At 45.6% G+C, this 20,780-nt stretch overlaps 1 protein-coding gene across 1 annotated transcript in view; it reads right to left on the minus strand.

Moving 5' to 3' along the window:
• The window catches only part of LOC137625275 (uncharacterized), a 149,726-nt gene that overhangs the window by 55,837 nt on the left and 73,109 nt on the right, over nucleotides 1-20,780 (minus strand). The window contains exons 11-12 of the mRNA XM_068356075.1: nucleotides 6,146-6,363; nucleotides 4,924-5,016 (exon numbers count right to left, since the gene is read on the minus strand). Of these exons, the coding sequence (XP_068212176.1) occupies nucleotides 4,924-5,016; nucleotides 6,146-6,363 (311 nt within the window). The remainder of the gene's footprint in view (nucleotides 1-4,923; nucleotides 5,017-6,145; nucleotides 6,364-20,780) is intronic.

Genomic DNA, 20,780 nt, shown 5'->3' on the forward strand with positions numbered 1-20,780 from the left:
GATGTACGCCAAAGCCGTGGTGTTGTCCGAGTTCACCTCCACCACTTTGCCTTGAAGGAGAGACCTGAAGCTTTTCCAGGTCAGACGTACTGCCAGTAGCTTCTTGCAGTTGAAATGCATTGTCCTTTGACTCGAGTTCCATAATCCCGAGCATTCCCTACCGTCTAATGTCGCACCCCAGCCTACGTCCGATGCGTCCGAGAAGAGAACGTGGTTGGGAGTCTGAACAGTCAGGGGAAGACCCTCTCTAAGGTTGATATAGTCCTTTCACCAAGTCAGACCAGACTTTATCTTTCCGGAAACCGGGATCGAGACCGCTTCTAGCGTCTTGTCCTTTTTCCAGTGAAAAGCTAGATGGTATAGAAGAGGACGGAGGTGTAGTCTTCCTAGTGACACAAATTGATCCACGGATGACAGTGTCCCTACCAGACTCATCCACAGCCTGACTGGGCAGCGTTCCTTCTTCAGCATCTTCTGGATGGATAGCAGGGCTGGGGGTGATCGTCTTGTTCAGCAACGTCCTCATCAGAGGGTTCCTCATCCGAAACTGATGAGGAAACGGCAACGGAGTGGGCAACGTCTGACTCGCTGAATCCGGTCGCACTGGTGGATGCGTGACGGAGCCGGACGCAATATCATGGTACTGCTGCACAGTCTGTGAACTGTCAACAACCATGGGTGCGCGAGGAAGTACAGCGTCAACCCGAAACTGTCTAGACTGTCTGGGTTGTGCAGTCAACACCCTACCGGGTTGCTGAGGTTGACGCATGCGTCACAACAAGTCACCTCTGCTGGTTGTTGAACGTCTTCCTAGTGACACACTGAACGTCAACAACCACCTCCGAGCGTCGCTTAACGTCAACGTGCGACTGGCAACCCACACTGGGTCGCATCGGTGGAGGAACCACCTCAACTGGCAGACGCGAGTAGGATACCTCAGCGTCAACAGGGCGCACAACCGACCGGTTGGAAGGTTGTTGGCCAGAAGGTTCTTCTCCGTATTTAAGTCCTCTATTAAGGACACAAGCTTGGACTGCATGTCTTGCAGCAAAGCCCATTTAGGGTCTACGGGAGCAGGTGTGGCAACAGACGGGGTTAGCGACTGAGGCGGAACCATTTACCATCCCTGGAAGCCTTGTTATGTGTGACATAATAGTACAGCAAAACTTCAAAGGCTCGACAAAAGTTGAGAAGTTGACCTGTAAACAACTTGGAGCGTCTCCTGGCTAGGCGCCAGGGCGAGTCTACCAGAATTGAGAAGTCTATCTGGGCAGAGGCATGAACTCCCAAGCCGAGAACTTCTCTCGTGTCCTATCAGACTCTCGCTCTATAAGCCAGTTTAAAAGAAGGGAAATCAAAGGCTGTATCCCTAAAACTCCTCCTGGTGCAAAAACCAGTCGCCTAGCCAACGTAACGCTCTCTAGGAGAGCGAGAGAGCACTAGCTTAACAACAACGGCTTCGAAGTAGCTAGGCCTAGGGAAAGTTCTGACGTTAGGCGAACGAGGAGCAGCAGTTACAAGATCCGGACGAAGATCCTTAAAAAATCATCATGATTTAATTAAAGTCCATAGGAGGCTAAGCAGCTTAAGGCTCCTCTCCAAATGACAGAGTCCTCAAAGGAATATCAGTAGGAGGGAGAACAGCACTTTCTCATCTACAGGAACCTTGTCCGAGAAAAGCAAGGTTATCTCAGTGAGGGTCTCACTGGTGCATTAGCAGCAGACCAGAAGGCAACGTTATGTAACTGCTTGACAGTCTGTGAACTGTCAAAAACTGAACTGTCAACCACAACAGGTGCGTGAGGACATACAGCACTGGTGCATTAGTAGCAGACCAGAAGGCAACGTCATGTAACTGCTTGACAGTCTGTGAGCTGGCAACAACCGTAGCTGTGTGGGGAAGCAAAGCCTCTACTCCTGACTGACTAGTCTGCTGCGGGCGAGTAGCGGTAACCACAGTGGGTTGCGGAGGTTGAAGCACAGCGTCAAAACAAAGCAACTTAACTCCACCCTCCTGTTGTGTGGTAACTCGCGAACGTCAACGGAGGGTAGCGTGCGTCTGTGAACGTCAACGTGCGGCTGGCAGGGTACACTGCGCATGGGTGGTGGAACTCTCACAGGCGGAGTGCGGGAGCAGGTAGCGTCAGCGTCTACTGTACGCACAACCGTGGTTGGTTGTAGGCTAACGGGTGCAGCGTCAACCTTCTCCGCACGATACTCCTGCATAAAAGATGCTAACTGTGTCTGCATAGACTGTAGCAAAGACCACTTAGGGTCTACAGCAGCAGGTGCGGCAACAGACGGTGTTACTGCCTGTTGCGGTACCGCTTTGCCTCTCTTAGGAGGTGTGCAGTCATCGGAAGACTGCAGCGAGTCCGAACTGACCCAGTGGCTACACCTGGGCCGTTGGACTTGCGCGGAAGGGACCGAGTTGCGCTTAATAAGCTGCGAGACCTTGGTCCAAGGTTTCTTACGAGAAACCTCTTCCGCAGACGAGAAGTAAATGGGCTCTCTCGTCTTTGTGTGGGTGGGGCGATCTTGGGTAGATACGCCCGAAACCACGGAGGGAAAACGTCTGTTCGTTGATCAAGGCCTGACGAACCCATAAGTCGTTCGACATTACTTCTCCCCTGGGCTTGGGAGCTTGCAAGAGGTCCCGGACTAGGTGAACGACAGGCACGAACAGACGAACCCTCGGACGCAACACTGTAACACTTTGCGCATATCACTTTATCACTTCGATTTTCTGTTTTGCACTTATTTCACTGAAATCGAAACTTTTACTGATTTCTACCTGAAACACGCAATCCTACCCTTCATTAAAAGGTAGTAATTGCAAAAACAGTCGTATAATGCAACAGAAAACATATATAAAGATAAAGAATTCAGTGGCTGGGAAAGAGACTAAACACTAGTTCAAATAAACTACGTTTACAATCTCTCACCGCACATAGCCTGGGGACAAGAATAAAACCCTAGAAACGTTTTACCTTCTTCCCCGTACAGCAACTAGGGAGGAGAGTAACACGAGAACAACGTTACCCGCTTGAACGGAACATTTTTTCTCCTCTCTCTCCCTCCGTCTCTATCTCTCTCTCTCTTTCTCTCTTGATTTCGCACCTGAGAGAAGAGCCCAATTATATATCGTCAAAACATGTTATTTGGCTAAAGGAAAAAACTGAAAGGTTTTCCAAATAAAAAGTTCCTTTAATTTAGAATTTAAACCATTTAAGCTAAGAAAGAATGAACGAAACGTCAGAATCGGTTTACTCTTACTGCAAAGTGAAACCGTGATACACTCTCTCTCTATCGTAACGATAGAGCGCATGTTGAACGTCCTGAACGTCAACAACTGCGTAGTCTAAAAAACTAAACGTTAGTTCATCTTTGAAAACAGTACGAGACTATCAAAGAAATTCTTTCATAAAACATTAAATTTAAAAAGTTTTAAATTCTTTAAAGGCTAAATACGATATAACGGGCTCAACGTTGATTAACTTCGGTTCCAAGTTAGGACCGCCTACTATCAGGAAAGGTCGCATATAAACAAAACATAAAAATTTATTTTTTATATGTTTATAATAAATGGAAAGTTAATCGAAGAGGCCTAATAAAGGCGGAGAGATATAAAATATATAGATCTATAATTACTAAAAACCTAAACACACTTCCGTCTAAGGGAAGAGTCGGCCATTTAAAAGTGAAAGAGAGTCCATACTCTCTTTGTCACCATAATTAAATCTATCCAAAACGAGTTCAAGTTTTGAGATGAAGATAAAACCCCTGCATAGCGAAAGCTCAAAACTGGAATAGTGACCTTCACCAAATAGTTGTGAAAACAAATCCAGTTAGTAACAGCGTATTTAGTAGGTCTTGCCAGTGGCACGACAGAGAGAAAATTGGTTCTGTGTTGACATGGAGTACTTGAGTACCTGCTCGACAGATGGCGCAGTTGATGTACACCCCCACCTATATAGCGATCGCTGGCGTATTTTGTCCTTAGGTTTTTCTGTCGGGCAGCAGAGCTGACAGCTATATGATCACCGGCTAAGTTTAATATTGAAAAAGAAGATGTGGACAGATAAAAGCTAGATAAGTAATAGAAAAAAGTTACATATTATAAGGACCTACTAATACAAGTAACAAATATACAATAGTTTTACCCTACAAACAGAAAAGAGCTAAGACAAAGTTCAATAGCAGAAGGTCCTCGACTTACAGACATTCAGAGATACAAACACAAATCCAACTGAAATCACATAGATCTCGGATATTGTATCAAAAGTTCACAATGGAATACCGCAATAAAACAGTATCATATAATTTAACCCTTTTACCCCTAGGCTATTTGGAACTTTCCAACCCTTAACACCCCAGGGGTTAGTTTTTTCAAGCACATTTTGCAGTATTTTTTTTTAAATTGCTCTAACAGTCTTAATTTTTGTCATAGAGAGGTCAGGTTGGTCTCATTCTCTCGGAAAATACCTGAAGTTTCTGAAAAAATTATCAAAAATATGCAAAATAAAATGTAAATAGCAGTTTTTTGCAAGGACGTACCAGTACGCCCTTGGGGGTAAAGGGACGAGTTTTGTGAACGTACCAGTACGTCCTTTGGGGGTAAAAGGGTTAATGCAGTAATCAAGACGATCTTTGCCAGATGAAACGGGACTATTTGTTGACCTTTACAGCTGAAAACCATAGGCACGCGAGTTAGTTGATACCTAACCTACAACAAAATTTAACAAAATTTGACTTATAAAGAGCTTCTTGGAACCTATTAAGTTTGCAAGTTGAAGACTTTCTGTAAATAGATCTTCAATTTACCCCAAAATACCTTAAAACTAAGCCTCAGATAACAATATTCTTTCCTCGTTTCAATATCTTCTAATTTACCTACAAAAGAGTACACACGGTGAAACTCACGTAAAGATGGAAATCTGTCTTAATCTGCTCCCAGTTGAAGTAAGGAAATCGATTCAAGATTTCATCGTAAGGACACTTTTTCCGGTGTAAATTCTGTGGAAAACAAAAATGTAATAACAGCATTAGAGAGAAAGCATCTTTGCTGAGGATGGGTTCGTATTTGTAAAGTAAAGTAAAGAACAGATGCTGAGTGGATGGAACATAATTAGGGAGAAATAAAACCAAAATGCATCTCAAATTTTAAAAGTATTTTGTACTTTTCCTAACCATACAAACACGAGTCCTTCATAGGAGCATGACTTCCGCAAAGCTGGTGTCGTTTAAACTTTTAACGAGGTCGTACTATAGTGGTCGCTGCTGGGGTGGAGGTGTGCCGAGCCCACTAACAAAGCCTAACTTAAAGCTCTTAGGTTTTCATGGTTAAGTAAAATCATAAACCAGTTAAATAGAAGGACTAGTAACTTGCGACTTCAGGTTACGAAATTTGGATGTCAGTATCTTATGATGCATCGAAATAATTATATTCGATATAGAATAATGGCCAAGTTAGGGCTTTTCTAGCATTTTTATTCAATTCTAGTAACTTACGGGGAATCATAGAATGGGTCTATCTAAACTATAGTAAAAAAATAAATGTAATCTGGCAAAATTCTGAAATACTGTACTGACTGACAAAGCTGAGAAGTCTTAGATAGAACAGACACTTTTGTAAGGACTGTAGCTTGTCCCAATAATTCTCTTAGTAATCTATCTCTTTTATATTTCAAGGGTCTTTGCTAACATCAAACAATGTCTATGAAGTGAACAGTCAAGAAAATTACAGAGATGAACCAAACACCTAAGTATTATCATTTCCAATTGATGAAGTGGAGTGAAACCGTTGGATAATGCTATGCCAAATGAGCGGTCCAGTTTTCTACAGCTTAAGCAGATTTATGCTTTTGCTCATCATTTAGACTGTGAGAGAATTGCATTTAAAGGAGGGAAAAGACCAAGACAAACACCAAACATTGCCCCTGAAGTTTCAAAGTCATGCTTAAGGGAGGTCCCCTCAACATCCAAAACTACAACTGCTTCAGCATAGACCCCAGCTGAAAACAAACAACTTCGACCTGATGCTGTGGATATGATAGGCGACTAACACCTCGTTTAAAATTTAAAGGTTTGTTTCAAGTACTTAAATGCATAGGAGCAATTAAAAAAAACTACAACTCTAACTCACAAGTAATTTAGCTGCCACATACAGCTTGATTAAAGCTCCGTATAAACGGCGGCATTGCTGGAGCGAGACGATCTTCAACAAATCTTCCAGGAGATGCACGAGGGACTCCATGTTCTCTGGCGTTTTTTCTGCAAGCAGCTGAAGCCTTCTGACAAGGAGGGGAAATCCCCTGAAGAACTCTGGCCTCATATTTGCTTCTTGAAACTTTGCTTCAATTTCTGAAAGATGTATTCAATTAAATGTCAGGGTACAGCTTCACAGTACTGTACTCAAAATCAAAAAGTGTGATTTTCCCATCCTCTAAAATCAAAATAAGGTATATTTTCCAAGTATTTTGTATTTCACCTAGCTATACAATGATCCAGTCCTTTAAATATAGCAAATTGTTAACATATTTGAATTTTCCTAACCATAAATACCTGAGTTTTAATAAGCGTTGAGAGAAATACAAATTAATTAAAAAATTTATGACTTATTCCCATACATAATACAAACCTTAAACCTTTAAGTGGAGGCTCACCCTTAGGATGGCAGAAATATCGATGTACTTTGATTCTGTAAAAGAAGCAAAATTCATGACTTCACGTCAACCTCTTAACCCTTTTACCCCCAAAAGGACGTACTGGTACGTTTCACAAAAGCCATCCCTTTACCCCCATGGACGTACCGGTACGTCCTGGCAAAAAAATGCTATAAAATGATATTTTAATTATAAAATAAATTTTTGAATATACTTACCCGGTGAATATATAATAGCTGCTACTCAGCGGCTCGACAGAAAACACACTCAAAAAACTCGCGAGCGATCGCTATGAAGGTTGCGGGTGTGCCCACCAGCGCCAACTATCGGCCAGATACCACTCTTGCATGTAAACAAACCCTTCAATTCTTCTCGTCCCGCTGCGTCTCTATTGGGGAGGAAGGGAGGGCCTTTAATTTATATATTCACCGGGTAAGTATATTCAAAAATTTATTTTATAATTAAAATATCATTTTTAAATATTTAACTTAGCCGGTGAATATATAATAGCTGATTCACACCCAAGGCGGTGGGTAGAGACCAGAGTTAATTAAGTTTACAGCGTATAAGCTAAGAGTTTTTGACAGTTATCAATATAACAAAACCAACATATATAGGTACCTGGTAAGGAAGTTGACTTAGACGATTACTCTGCCTTGTAAGTCTGTCTTCCTCAAGAAGCCCAGCGATCCTCTTAGGATGCTGAAAGACTCCCAGGAGCTGAAGTATAAAGGGTTGCAACCCATACTAACAGGACCTCATCAAACCCCTAATCTGGGCGCTCTCAAGAAATGACTTTGACCACCCGCCAAATCAACCAGGATGCGAAAGGCTTCTTAGCCTTCCGTACAACCCATAAAACAATATTAAAAACATTTCAAGAGACAGATTAAAAAGGATATTGGAATTAGGGAAGTGTAGTGGTAGAACCCTCACCCACTACTGCACTCGCTGCTACGAATGGACCCAGTGTGTAGCAGTCCTCGTAAAGAGTCTGGACATCTTTCAAGTAAAATGTTATTTTGATGATAAAATAAATTTTAGAATATACTTACCCGGTGATTATATAGCTGCAACTCTGTTGCCCGACAGACAACTCTACGGTAAAAACTCGCCAGCGATCGCTACACAGGTTGCGGGTGTGCCCAACAGCGCCATCTGTCGTCCAGATACCCAGTACTCAATGTAAACAAAGACTCAATTTTCTCCTCGTCCCACTGCGTCTCTATTGGGGAGGAAGGGAGGGTCCTTTAATTTATAATCACCGGGTAAGTACAGTGAACCCTCGCTACTTCGCGGTTCGACCATCGCGGATTCACCACTTCGCGGATTTTTTCCATAACCCATATATATACAGTAATATATATATATATATATATATATATATATATATGTATGCATGTATTTATGTATATATGTAGGTATGTATATGTGTATACATATAAATATATATATATATACACACACACTCACACACATATATATATATATATATATATATATATATATATATATATATATATATATATATATATATATATATATATATATATCTATATATCTAAAGTAGGAAGATGTGATGTAGTTCTAAGGGAAAAGTATGGGAAATATGTCTGGGTAATAAGCAAGCTCTACCTCCAGTTTGTTTCTACATTATGATCAGAGATAAATGTAAACAAAACATTGGTTGCCATTTTTTATCGTGCTTTTTAGCATGTTTAGGAAATGCATGATATAAAATCACCTTTACTATTTGTGCCTGTTTTAGTTTAGGGTACTGTAGTACATGCATTAAGTGTTCTGTACATTAAAGGGTAGTTTGTTAACAGTACTACGTACAAGGGAAGGTTTTAAAAGTCTGAATATACATGTTGAATAAATAGGTAAATATGGTGTCACTACTTTGCGGATTTTCACCTATCGCGGCCGCGACTGGAACCTATCTACCGCGATAAACAAGGGTTCACTGTATATTCAAAAATTTATTTTATTATCAAAATAACATTTTTCAATATTTAACTTAGCCGGTGATTATATAGCTGATTCACACCCAGGGGGGTGGGTAGAGACCAGCAATATATGTTTACACTTTTATGAGCTAAGAGTTTTTATTTCATTTTAGAAGTTATCAAAATAACAAAAACAAAATAAATAGGTACCTGGTAAGGAAGTCGACTTGAACAATTACTCTGCCTTTTAAGTACGTCTTCCTTACGGAGCCTCGCGATCCTCTTAGGATGCTGATCGACCCCTAGGATCTGAAGTATCAAGGGTTGCAACCCATACAACAGGACCTCATCAAAACCCCTAATCTAGGCGCTCTCAAGAAATGACTTTGACCACCCGCCAAATCAACCAGGATGCGAAAGGCTTCTTAGCCTTCCGGACAACCCAAAAAACAACAATAAAAACATTTCAAGAGAAAGATTAAAAGGGTATGGAATTAGGGAATTGTAGTGGTTGAGCCCTCACCCACTACTGCACTCGCTGCTACGAATGGTCCCAGTGTGTAGCAGTCCTCGTAAAGAGACTGGACATCCTTTAGATAAAAAGACGCAAACACTGACTTGCTTCTCCAATAGGTTGCGTCCATTATACTTCGCAGAGATCTATTTTGCTTAAAGGCCACGGAAGTTGCGACAGCTCTAACTTCGTGTGTCCTTACCTTCAGCAATGCTTGGTCTTCCTCACTCAGATGGGAATGAGCTTCTTGTATTAACAGTCTGATAAAATAGGATAAAGCATTCTTTGACATAGGCAAAGATGGTTTCTTAACTGAACACCATAAAGCTTCAGATAGGCCTCGTAAAGGTTTAGTTCGTTTTAAATAGAACTTAAGAGCTCTCACAGGGCATAAGACTCTTTCTAGTTCATTGCCTACCATATTCGATAAGCTGGGAATATCGAACGATTTTGGCCAAGGTCGAGAAGGTAGCTCATTTTTGGCTAGAAAACCAAGTTGTAGTGAACATGTAGCTTTTTCTGACGAAAATCCGATGTTCTTGCTGAAGGCATGAATCTCACTGACTCTTTTAGCTGTGGCTAAGCATACCAGGAAAAGTGTCTTTAAGGTGAGATCTTTCAGGGAGGCTGATTGTAGCGGCTCAAACCTGTCTGACATGAGGAATCTTAGTACCACGTCTAAATTCCAACCAGGTGTAACCAAACGACGCTCCTTCGTGGTCTCAAAAGACTTAAGGAGGTCCTGTAGATCTTTATTGTTGGAAAGATCTAAGCCTCTATGCCGGAAGACCGATGCCAACATGCTTCTGTAGCCCTTGATAGTGGGAGCTGAAAGTGATCGTTCTTTTCTCAGGTATAAGAGAAAGTCAGCTATTTGAGCTACAGAGGTACTGGTCGAGGATACAGATACTGACTTGCACCAGTTTCGGAAGACTTCCCACTTCGATTGGTAGACTCTAAGGGTGGATGTTCTCCTTGCTCTAGCAATCGCACTGGCTGCCTCCTTCGAAAAGCCTCTAGCTCTCGAGAGTCTTTCGATAGTCTGAAGGCAGTCAGACGAAGAGCGTGGAGGCTTTGGTGTACCTTCTTTACGTGTGGCTGACGTAGAAGGTCCACCCTTAGAGGAAGACTTCTGGGAACGTCTACTAGCCATCGAAGTACCTCGGTGAACCATTCTCTCGCGGGCCAGAGGGGAGCAACTAGCGTCAACCTTGTCCCTTCGTGAGAGGCGAACTTCTGCAGTACCTTGTTGACAATCTTGAACGGTGGGAATGCGTATAGATCTAGATGCGACCAATCTAGGAGAAAGGCATCTATATGTATTGCTGCTGGGTCCGGGATTGGTGAGCAATATATTGGGAGCCTCTTGGTCATCGAGGTTGCAAAGAGATCTATGGTTGGTTGGCACCAAGTGGCCCAAAGTCTCTTGCATACATCCTTGTGGAGGGTCCATTCTGTTGGAATTACTTGCCCCTTCCGACTGAGACAATCTGCCATGACATTCAAGTTGCCTTGGATGAACCTCGTTACTAGTGATATGTTTTGACCTTTTGACCAGATGAGCAGGTCCCTTGCGATCTCGTACAACGTCAGTGAGTGGGTCCCTCCTTGCTTGGAGGTGTACGCCAAGGCAGTGGTGTTGTCCGAGTTCACTTCCACCACTTTGCCTTGAAGGAGAGACTTGAAGCTTTTCAAGGCCAGATGTACTGCCAGTAGCTCCTTGCAGTTGATATGCATTATCCTTTGACTCGAGTTCCATAGTCCCGAACATTCCCGACCGTCTAATGTCGCGCCCCAGCCTACGTCCGATGCGTCCGAGAAGAGAACGTGGTTGGGAGTCTGAACAGCCAGGGGAAGACCCTCTCTTAGGCTGATACTGTCCTTCCACCAAGTCAGGCAAGACTTCATCTTCTCGGAAATGGGGATCGAGACCGCTTCTAGCGTCTTGTCCTTTTTCCAGTGAAATGCTAGGTGGTATTGAAGAGGACGGAGGTGTAGTCTTCCTAATGACACAAACTGTTCCAGGGATGATAGCGTCCCTATCAGACTCATCCACTTCCTGACTGAACATCGTTCCTTCTTCAGCATGTTCTGGATGCATAACTGGGCTTGGCTTGTTCTGGGGGCCGACGGAAAAGCCCGAAAAGCTAGACTGTGAATCTCCATCCCTAAATACACAATAGTTTGGGATGGGACCAGTTGTGACTTTTCCATATTGACAAGGAGACCCAATTCCTTGGTCAGATCTAGAGTCCACTTTAGATCCTTCAGACAGCGACAACTGGAAGAAGCTCTGAGAAGCCAGTCGTCCAAATAGAGGGAGGCTCGGATGTCCGCTAAATGAAGGAATTTGGCTACATTCCTCATCAGCCTCGTAAACACAAGAGGAGCTGTGCTTAGGCCAAAGCACAGGGCTTGAAACTGGTAGACAACCTTTTCGAAAACGAATCTCAGAAAAGGTTGGGAGTCCGGGTGGATGGGGACGTGGAAGTAGGCGTCCCTTAGGTCTAAAGAGACCATCCAGTCTTCCCTTCTGACCGCTGCTAAGACTGACTTTGTGGTCTCCATGGAGAACGTCTGCTTTGTGACAAAGACATTCAGAGCACTGACGTCTAGCACCGGCCTCCACCCTCCTGTCTTCTTTGACACCAAGAAGAGTCGGTTGTAGAATCCCGGAGATTGAAGGTCCGAGACTTTGACCACCGCTCCCTTCTCTAGTAAAAGAGACACCTCCCGTTTCAAGGCTTGTCTCTTGTCTACCTCTCTGTACCTGGGAGAGAGATCGATGGGAGACGTTGCTAGAGGGGGTTTCCGTACAAACGGGATCTTGTACCCCTCTCTGAGCAACTTCACAGATTGTGCATCTGCGCCTCTCTTTTCCCAGGTCTGCCAGAAGTTCTTGAGTCTGGCTCCCACTGCTGTCTGAAGAAGCTGGCAGTCAGACTCTGCCCTTAAAGGACTTGGTTCCTTTCTTCTTTCCTCGTTTCCCTTCGGCACGAGCACCTCCTCTGCTGGAGGCTCTGCCACGAAAGGGCGGAACAAAACGGGACGCTGGAGTGTCCATCCTTGGTCTAGCTGACAAGGTAGGCAAAGGGGTAGCTTTGCGAGCGGAGGACGCAACAAGATCGTGAGTGTCCTTCTGTATCAAAGAAGCGGCTATTTCCTTAATCAGGTCTTCTGGAAAAAGGCACTTGGAAAGAGGAGCAAAAAGAAGCTCGGATCTCTGGCACGGTGTAACTCCAGCTGAAAGGAATGAGCATAGGTTTTCACGCTTTTTAAGGACTCCGGACACAAATGATGCAGCAAGCTCATTAGACCCATCACGTACGGCCTTGTCCATGCAGGACATAATGAGCAAGGAAGTCTCTTTCTCTGTCGGAGAGATCTCTCTGCTTAGGGCTTCTAGACACCAGTCTAAGAAGTTAAAAACTTCGAAGGCCCTAAAGATACCTTTCAAAAGGTGGTCCAGGTCCGAAGATGACCAACATATCTTTGAGCGTCTCATGGCAAGGCGGCGGGGAGAGTCTACGAGGCTTGAGAAGTCGCCCTGGGCAGAGGCAGGAACTCCCAAGCCGAGAACTTCTCCCGTGGCATACCAGACGCTCGATCTAGAAGAGAGTCTAGCAGGGGGAAACGTAAAGGCTGTCTTCCCTAAACTCTTTTTGGACTGCAACCATTCTCCTATCACCCGCAAAGCTCTCTTGGACGAGCGTGCGAGGACGAGTCTAGTAAAGGCAGGAGTGGTAGACGGCATGCCTAACACAAACTCTGACGGAGGAGAACGAGGAGCCACAGAAACAAACTGGTCCGGAAACATCTCTTTGAAAATGGCCAAAACTTTCCTAAAGTCCAAAGAGGGTTGAGTAGACTTAGGCTCGTCCAATTCTGATTGTGGTTCATCTATGTGTGCAGCAACATCATCATCAGAAAGTCCCTCATCCGATAACTGATGAGGAAACGGCAACGGAGTGGGTAACGGCTGGTTCGCTGAGTCCGGTCGCACGGGTGCATGCGTGATTGAGCCGGACGCAACGTCATGGAACTGCTGCCCAGTCTGTGAGCTGGCAACAACCATGACAGCGCGGGGACGCACAGCGTCTACTCCAGACTGTCTGGACTGATGTGGGTGCGCAGTGGAAACTACACTGGGTTGCGGAGGTTGACGCACCGCGTCAAAACAAAGCAACTCTGACGGTTGTTGAACCTCCCGAACGTCAACGGAGACCTCCGTGCGTCGCTTAACGTCAACATGCGGCTGGCAGATCACACTGGAACGCATGGGTGGCGGAACTCTCTCAACTGGTGTGCGTGAGAAGGTTACCTCAGCGTCCACAGGACGCACAACCGATCGTGTGGAAGGTTGTAGGCTAGGTACTGCACTAGCTGGTGCGGCAGCAACCTTCTCCGCACGAAAGTCCTGCATTAGAGACGTCAGTTTAGACTGCATGCCTTGCAGTAGAGACCACTTAGGGTCTACAGGAGCAGGTGCGGCGACAGACGGTGTTACTGTCTGAAGCGGTACTGCTTTGCCTCTCTTAGGCAGTGAGCAGTCATCTGATGACGGCAGCGAGTCCGAACTGACCCAGTGGCTACAACCGGGCCGTTGGACTTGCGCTGAAGGGACCGACTTGCGTTTTAACGGTCGTGAGACCTTGGTCCAGGGTTTCTTGCGAGAAACACCTTCCGAAGACGAGGTATAAATGGGCTCTCTCGTCTTAGTTAGGTAAGAGCGATCTTGGGTAGATACGCCCGATACCACGGAGGGAACGTCTGTTCGCTGATTAAAGCCTCTCGAACCCATTTGTCGTACGACATTGCTTCTCCCCTGGACTTGGGAGCTTGCAAGAGGTCCCGGACTAGGAGGACGACAGGCACGAACAGACGAACCCTCAAGCGCAACACTATCCACAACACTATCACTCGGCACTTTAGCACTTCCCACTGCACTTTTGCACTTAAGCTCCTTCACATCCGCCATGAGCTGATTACGGTCACTAGCAAGGGACTCAACTCTCTCACCCAGAGCCTGGATGGCACGCATCATATCAGCCATCGAAGGTTCCTGAGTGCCAGGAGGGGGGTTAGGAGCAACCACTACAGGGGAAGGAATAGGTTGTGGGGCATGAGGAGAGGATATATCAATAGAACGAGAAGAACTTCTCCTAACTCTATCTCTCTCTAGCCTACGTGTATACTTTTGAAATTCGATAAAATCAAATTCCGAAAGCCCAATGCACTCTTCACACCGATCTTCCAATTGACAGGTTTTATCCCGACAATTGGAACAAACAGTGTGAGGGTCGATAGAAGCCTTCGGAAGACGCCTTGAACAGTCCCTAGCATTGCACTACCTAAATTTGGGGACTTGAGAAGGGTCAGCCATTTTGAATTGGTCAAAGGGAAATTCAAAAAACTATCAAAAAGTCATCAACAAAGAATCCGTTATCAAAAAGAGTTCAAGGATTTGTGTGAAGAGAAACCCTGCACAGCGAAAGCTCAAAACTAGAATAAAGTACTTCACCAATTAGTTGTGAAAAAACTCCAGTTTAGCAACAGCGAGTAAGTACGTCTTGTCGATATCTCGACAGAGAGAAAATTGAGTCTTTGTTTACATTGAGTACTGGGTATCTGGATGACAGATGGCGCTGTTGGGTACACCCGCAACCTGTGTAGCGATCGCTGGCGAGTTTTTACCGTAGAGTTGTCTGTCGGGCAACAGAGTTGCAGCTATATAATCACCGGCTAAGTTAAATATTGAAAAATGACGAGAACACTGACTTGCTTCTCCAAAAAGTTGCGTCCATGATACTTTGCAGAGATCTATTTTGCTTGAAGGCCACGGAGGTTGCTATAGCTCTAATTTCGTGCGTCTTAACCTTAAGCAAAGATCGGTCTTCCTCACTCAAGTGGGAATGGGCTTCTCGTATTAAAAATCTGATAAAATATGACAAAGCATTCTTTGACATAGGTAAGGATGGTTTCTTAACCGAACACCATAACGCTTCAGATTTACCTCGTAATGGCTTAGTACGAGCTAAATAGAACTTAAGAGCTCTAATGGGACATAACACTCTCTCCAGTTCGTTGCCTACGATCTCTGATAAGCAAGGAATATCAAAAGATTTAGGCCAAGGACGAGAAGGCAGTTCATTCTTGGCCAGGAAACCAAGTTGAAGAGAACAAGTGGCTTTTTCTGTAGAAAAGCCGATGTTCTTGCTGAAGGCATGAAGTTCACTGACTCTTTTAGCCGAGGCCAAGCACACCAGGAAAAGAGTCTTAAGAGTGAGATCCTTCAGGGAGGCTGAATGTAATGGCTCAAACCTGTCTGACATGAGGAACCTTAGGACCACGTCTAAGTTCCATCCAGGAGTAGCCAAACGACGTTCCTTAGAGGTTTCAAAAGACTTAAGGAGATCTTGTAGATCTTTATCGTTAGAAAGATCTAAGCCTCTATGCCGGAAGACCGAAGCCAACATGCTCCTGTAGCCCTTGATCGTGGAAGCTGAAAGGGAGCGAACCTTTCTAAGGTGTAAGAGAAAATCAGCGATTTGGGCTACAGAGGTACTGGACGAGGATACAGATACTGACTTGCACCAGTTTCGGAAGATTTCCCACTTCGATTGGTATACTCTAATGGTAGAAGCTCTTCTCGCTCTTGCAATCGCACTGGCTGCCTCCTTCGAAAAGCCTCTAGCTCTAGAGAGTCTTTCGATAGTCTGAAGGCAGTCAGACGAAGAGCGGGGAGGCTTTGGTGTACATTCTTTATGTGGGGCTGACGTAACAGGTCTACTCTTAGAGGAAGACTTCTTGGAAAGTCTACCAGCCATCGAAGTACCTCGGTGAACCATTCTCTCGCGGGCCAGAGGGGAGCAACTAACGTCAACCTTGTCCCTTCGTGAGAGGCGAACTTCTGCAGTACCTTGTTGACAATCTTGAATGGTGGGAATGCATATAGGTCTAGATGAGACCAATCTAGAAGAAAAGCATCTATATGTATTGCTGCTGGGTCTGGGACTGGAGAGCAATAGATTGGAAGTCTCTTGGTCATCGAGGTTGCAAAGAGGTCTATGGTGGGTTGACCCCAAGTCGCCCAAAGCCTCTTGCACACGTCCTTGTGGAGGGTCCATTCCGTAGGAATTACCTGACCCTTCCGACTGAGGCAATCTGCTAAGACGTTCAAGTCGCCCTGGATAAACCTTGTTAACAGGGAGATGCCTCGATCTCTTGACCAAATGAGCAGGTCCCTTGCGATCTCGTACAGTGTCAGGGAGTGGGTGCCTCCTTGCTTGGAGATGTATGCCAAGGCTGTGGTATTGTCCGAGTTGATCTCCACCACCTTGTTTCGAAGGAGACTCTCGAAGTTCATCAAGGCCAGGTGGACTGCCAAAAGCTCCTTGCCGTTGATGTGCATGCTCCTCTGATTTGAGGTCCACAGACCTGAGCATTCCCGACCGTCCAGGGTCGCACCCCAACCCAAATCCGATGCGTCTGAGAAAAGAACGTGGTTTGGTTTCTGAACTGCTAGGGGAAGTCCCTCTCTTAGACTGATATTGTCGTTCCACCAATTCAGGCATGCCTTTACTGTTTCGGAGATCGGGATTGAGACCGCCTCTAGCGTCTTGTCCTTTTTCCAGTGAAAAGCTAGATGGAACTGGAGAGGTCGAAGGTGTAGCCTTCCTAGCGAGACAAACTGCTCCAGGGATGATAGAGTTCCTACTAGACTCATCCAATTCCTGACTGAGCAGCGTTCTCTCTTCAACATCCGTTGGATTATGAGCAGGGCTTGCTCTATTCGGGGGGCAGACGGAAAAGCCCGAAAAACTGGCCTGCGAATCTCCATCCCTAAATACAGTATAGTTTGGGATGGAATCAGCTGGGACTTTTCCATGTTGACCAAAAGTCCCAATTCCTTGGTCAGATCCAATGTCCAATGAAGATCCTGCAGACAGCGATGACTGGACGAGGCTCTGAGAAGCCAGTCGTCCAAGTAAAGGGAGGCTCGGATTCCCGATAAATGGAGGAATTTTGCCACATTCCTCATAAGCCTCGTAAACACGAGAGGAGCAGGACTTAGGCCAAAGCACAGGGCCCGAAACTGGTACACCACATTGTCGAAAACAAACCTCAGAAAAGGTTGGGAATCTGAGTGAATGGGGATGTGGAAGTATGCGTCTCTTAGGTCGAGAGAGACCATCCAGTCTCCCTTTCTGACCGCTGCCAAGACTGATTTCGTGGTCTCCATGGTGAACTTTGTCTTCGTGACAAAGACGTTTAGAGCACTGACGTCTAGCACCGGTCTCCAACCTCCTGTCTTCTTCGGTACTAGGAAGAGGCGGTTGTAAAACCCCGGTGATTGAAGGTCCGAGACTTTCACCACCGCTCCCTTCTCTAGCAAAAGAGACACTTCTAGTTTCAGGGCTTGTCTCTTTGATTCCTCTCGGTATATGGGAGAGAGGTCGATGGGGGAAGTCGCTAGAGGAGGTTTGTGTACAAATGGAATTTTGTACCCCTCTCTGAGCAACCTCACAGACTGTTGGTCTGCGCCCCTCTTCTCCCAGGCTTGCCAGAAGTTCTTGAGTCTGGCACCTACTGCTGTCTGAGGCTGCGGGCAGTCAGACTCTGCCACGTGAGGACTTGGCTCCTCTCTTCTTTCCTCTCTTTCCCTCGGCACGAGTACTTCCCCTGCTGGGAGCTCTGCCACGAAAGGGCGGAATAAACCTGGACGCCGGAGTGTCTATCCTTGGTCTTGCAGAAAAGGATGTCGAAGGAGTCCCTTTGCGAGCAGAGGACGCTACCAAGTCATGGGTGTCCTTCTGCACGAGTGACAAATCTATGTCCTTAACCAAATGTTCAGGGAACAAAAACTTCGATAAGGGAGCAAAGAGTAGTTCAGATCTTTGACAGGGAGTAACTCCTGCCGACAGATAAGAGCAAAGGGACTCTCGCTTCTTAAGGACTCCTGAAGTAAAAGAGGAGGAGAGCTCATTGGATCCATCGCGGATGGCTTTATCCATGCAGGACATAATAAGTACGGAGACATCTCTATCAGCCGATGAGATTTTCCTACTTAAGGCTCCCAAACACCAGTCAAGGAAGTTGAAAACTTCAAAGGCTCTATAAATGCCTTTCAGCAGATGGTCAAAGTCCGAGGAGGACCAACTAATCTTCGAGCGTCTCATGGCTAGGCGGCGGGGAGAGTCTACAAGGCTTGAGAAGTCGCCCTGGGCAGAGGCAGGGACTCCCAAGCCGAGAACTTCTCCCGTGGCATACCAGACGCTCGATCTAGACGAGAGTTTAGATGGAGGGAAGGCAAAGGCCGTCTTCCCCAAACTCTTCTTGGTTTCCAACCAATCGCCTAAAAGCCGTAAAGCTCTCTTGGACGAGCGAGAGAGCACAAGTTTTGTAAAGGCTGGCATGTCAGCAGGTACGCCTAAAACAAACTCAGACGGCGGCGAACGAGGAGCAACAGAGACGAAGTGATCGGGAAACAACTCCTTAAAAATTAACATGACTTTCTTAAAGTCCATTGATGGCGGAACTGTTCTGGGTTCATCAATATCTGAAGGATGATCCTCAGGCTGAGGGTCAGCAACGTCCTCATCTGAAGGTTCCTCATCTGACAACTGCTGAGAAACAAGCAAAGGGGTTGGCAATGCTTGACACGCAGCGTCCACACGCACTGGTGCATTAGTAGCGGACCAGGACGCAACGTCATGTAACTGCTTGACAGTCTGTGAACTGTCAACAACAACAGGTGCGTGAGGACGCACAGCGTCCACTCGAGACTGCTTTGACCGCCTAGTCTGAGCAGTCAAAACAACTCTAGACTGCGGATGTTGACGCTCAGCGTTAAAACAAGTCAACTCCGATGGTTGGCGAACGTCCTGAACGTCAACAGGAGCATCAGCAAGTTGCCTAAAGTCCAAATGCGGCTGAAAATCCACACGAGACCGCATCGAGTGTGGTTCTAAACAACCTGACTGACGTGACTTGGCTACGCCAACGTCAACAGGACGCACAAAGGAACGTTTGGGTGGCTGAAGGCCAGGATCTCGATGAGATAAACGGCTAGGCTCAACGGAAACCTTATCGGCAGAATAGTCTTCCATAAGGGAGGCAAGCTTAGACTGCATGTCCTGCAGTATAACCCATTTAGGGTCCACGGGAATGGGTGCGGTAACCGACGGGGTTAACGTCTGAGACGGCACAACCTTGCCTTGCTTAGGCGGCGAGCAGTCATCCGATGACTGCAACGGGTCCAAACTGTCCCAATGACTACATCCAGGACGCTGGACCTGTCCTGAAGGGACCGACTTCCGTTTAAGAGGCCTAGAAACCTTGCTCCACGGTTTCTTGCGCGAAAAGCCTTCGGAAGACGAGGAGAAAATGGGCTCTCTCGTCTTAAGGTAGGGGCGATCTTGGTGAGATACGCCTGATACCATAGAGGGAACGTCTGTTCGCTGATCAAGGCCTCTCGAACCCATAAGTCGTACGACATTACTTCTCCCCTGGGCTTGGGAGCTTGCAAGAGGTCCCGGACTAGGAGAACGACAGGCATAAACAGACGAACCCTCGGTCGCAACACTGTTCACAACACTTTGCGCACTAATCACTTTCCCACTTTCCGCTGTGGCACTCTGACACTTAAGTTCCTTCACGTCAGCCATGAGTTGATTACGATCAGTTGCTAACGCTTCAACTCTTTCCCCCAAGGCATGAATAGCACGTAACATGTCTTGCATAGATGGTTCCTGAGTGCTAGAAGGGGGGTTAGGAACAACAACTACAGGGGAAGGATTAGGTTCAGGGGCATGTGGAGAGGAAAAATCTACAGACCTAGATGAACTCCTCCTTACCCTATCTCTCTCTAGCCTACGTGCATACTTATCGTATTCGAGCCAATCGAATTCCGAAAGACCCTCGCATTCCTCACACCGATCTCCCAATTGACAGGTTTTACCCCAACAATTGGAACACACAGTATGTGGGTCGAGAGATGCCTTTGGAAGACGCCTATTACAGTCCCTAGCATTACACTTCCGAAATCTAGGTACTTGTGAAGGGTCAGCCATTTTGAATTAGTCAAAGAAATTCCAAAAAAACAATCCAAGTCATCAACAATTAATCTGATTCAATAAAGAGTTCAAGAGTTTATGTTGAGGAAAAACACCTGCACTGCGAAAGCTCAAACCAAAATGAAGTACTTCACCAAATATGTTGAGAAAACTCCAGGTTCTACAGCGAGTATTGATACGTCTTATCGTCAAGGTCGACAGAGAAGAATTGAAGGGTTTGTTTACATGCAAGAGTGGTATCTGGCCGATAGTTGGCGCTGCTCGGCACACCCGCAACCTTCATAGCGATCGCTCGCGAGTTTTTTGAGTGTGTTTTCTGTCGAGCCGCTGAGTAGCAGCTATTATATATTCACCGGCTAAGTTAAATATTTAAAAAAAAAATTTTTCATGTTTTTGATAATTTTTTGAAAAAATTCAGGCATATTCCAAGAGAATGAGACCAACCTGACCTCTCTATGACAAAAATTAAGGCTGTTAGAGCAATTTAAAAAAAATATACTGCAAAATGTGCTGGGAAAAAAATAACCCCCTGGGGGTTAAGGGTTGGAAATTTCCAAATAGCCTGGGGGTAAAAGGG

This window comes from Palaemon carinicauda, chromosome 32 (assembly GCF_036898095.1).
Source record: "Palaemon carinicauda isolate YSFRI2023 chromosome 32, ASM3689809v2, whole genome shotgun sequence".
Lineage (NCBI taxonomy): Eukaryota > Metazoa > Arthropoda > Malacostraca > Decapoda > Palaemonidae > Palaemon > Palaemon carinicauda.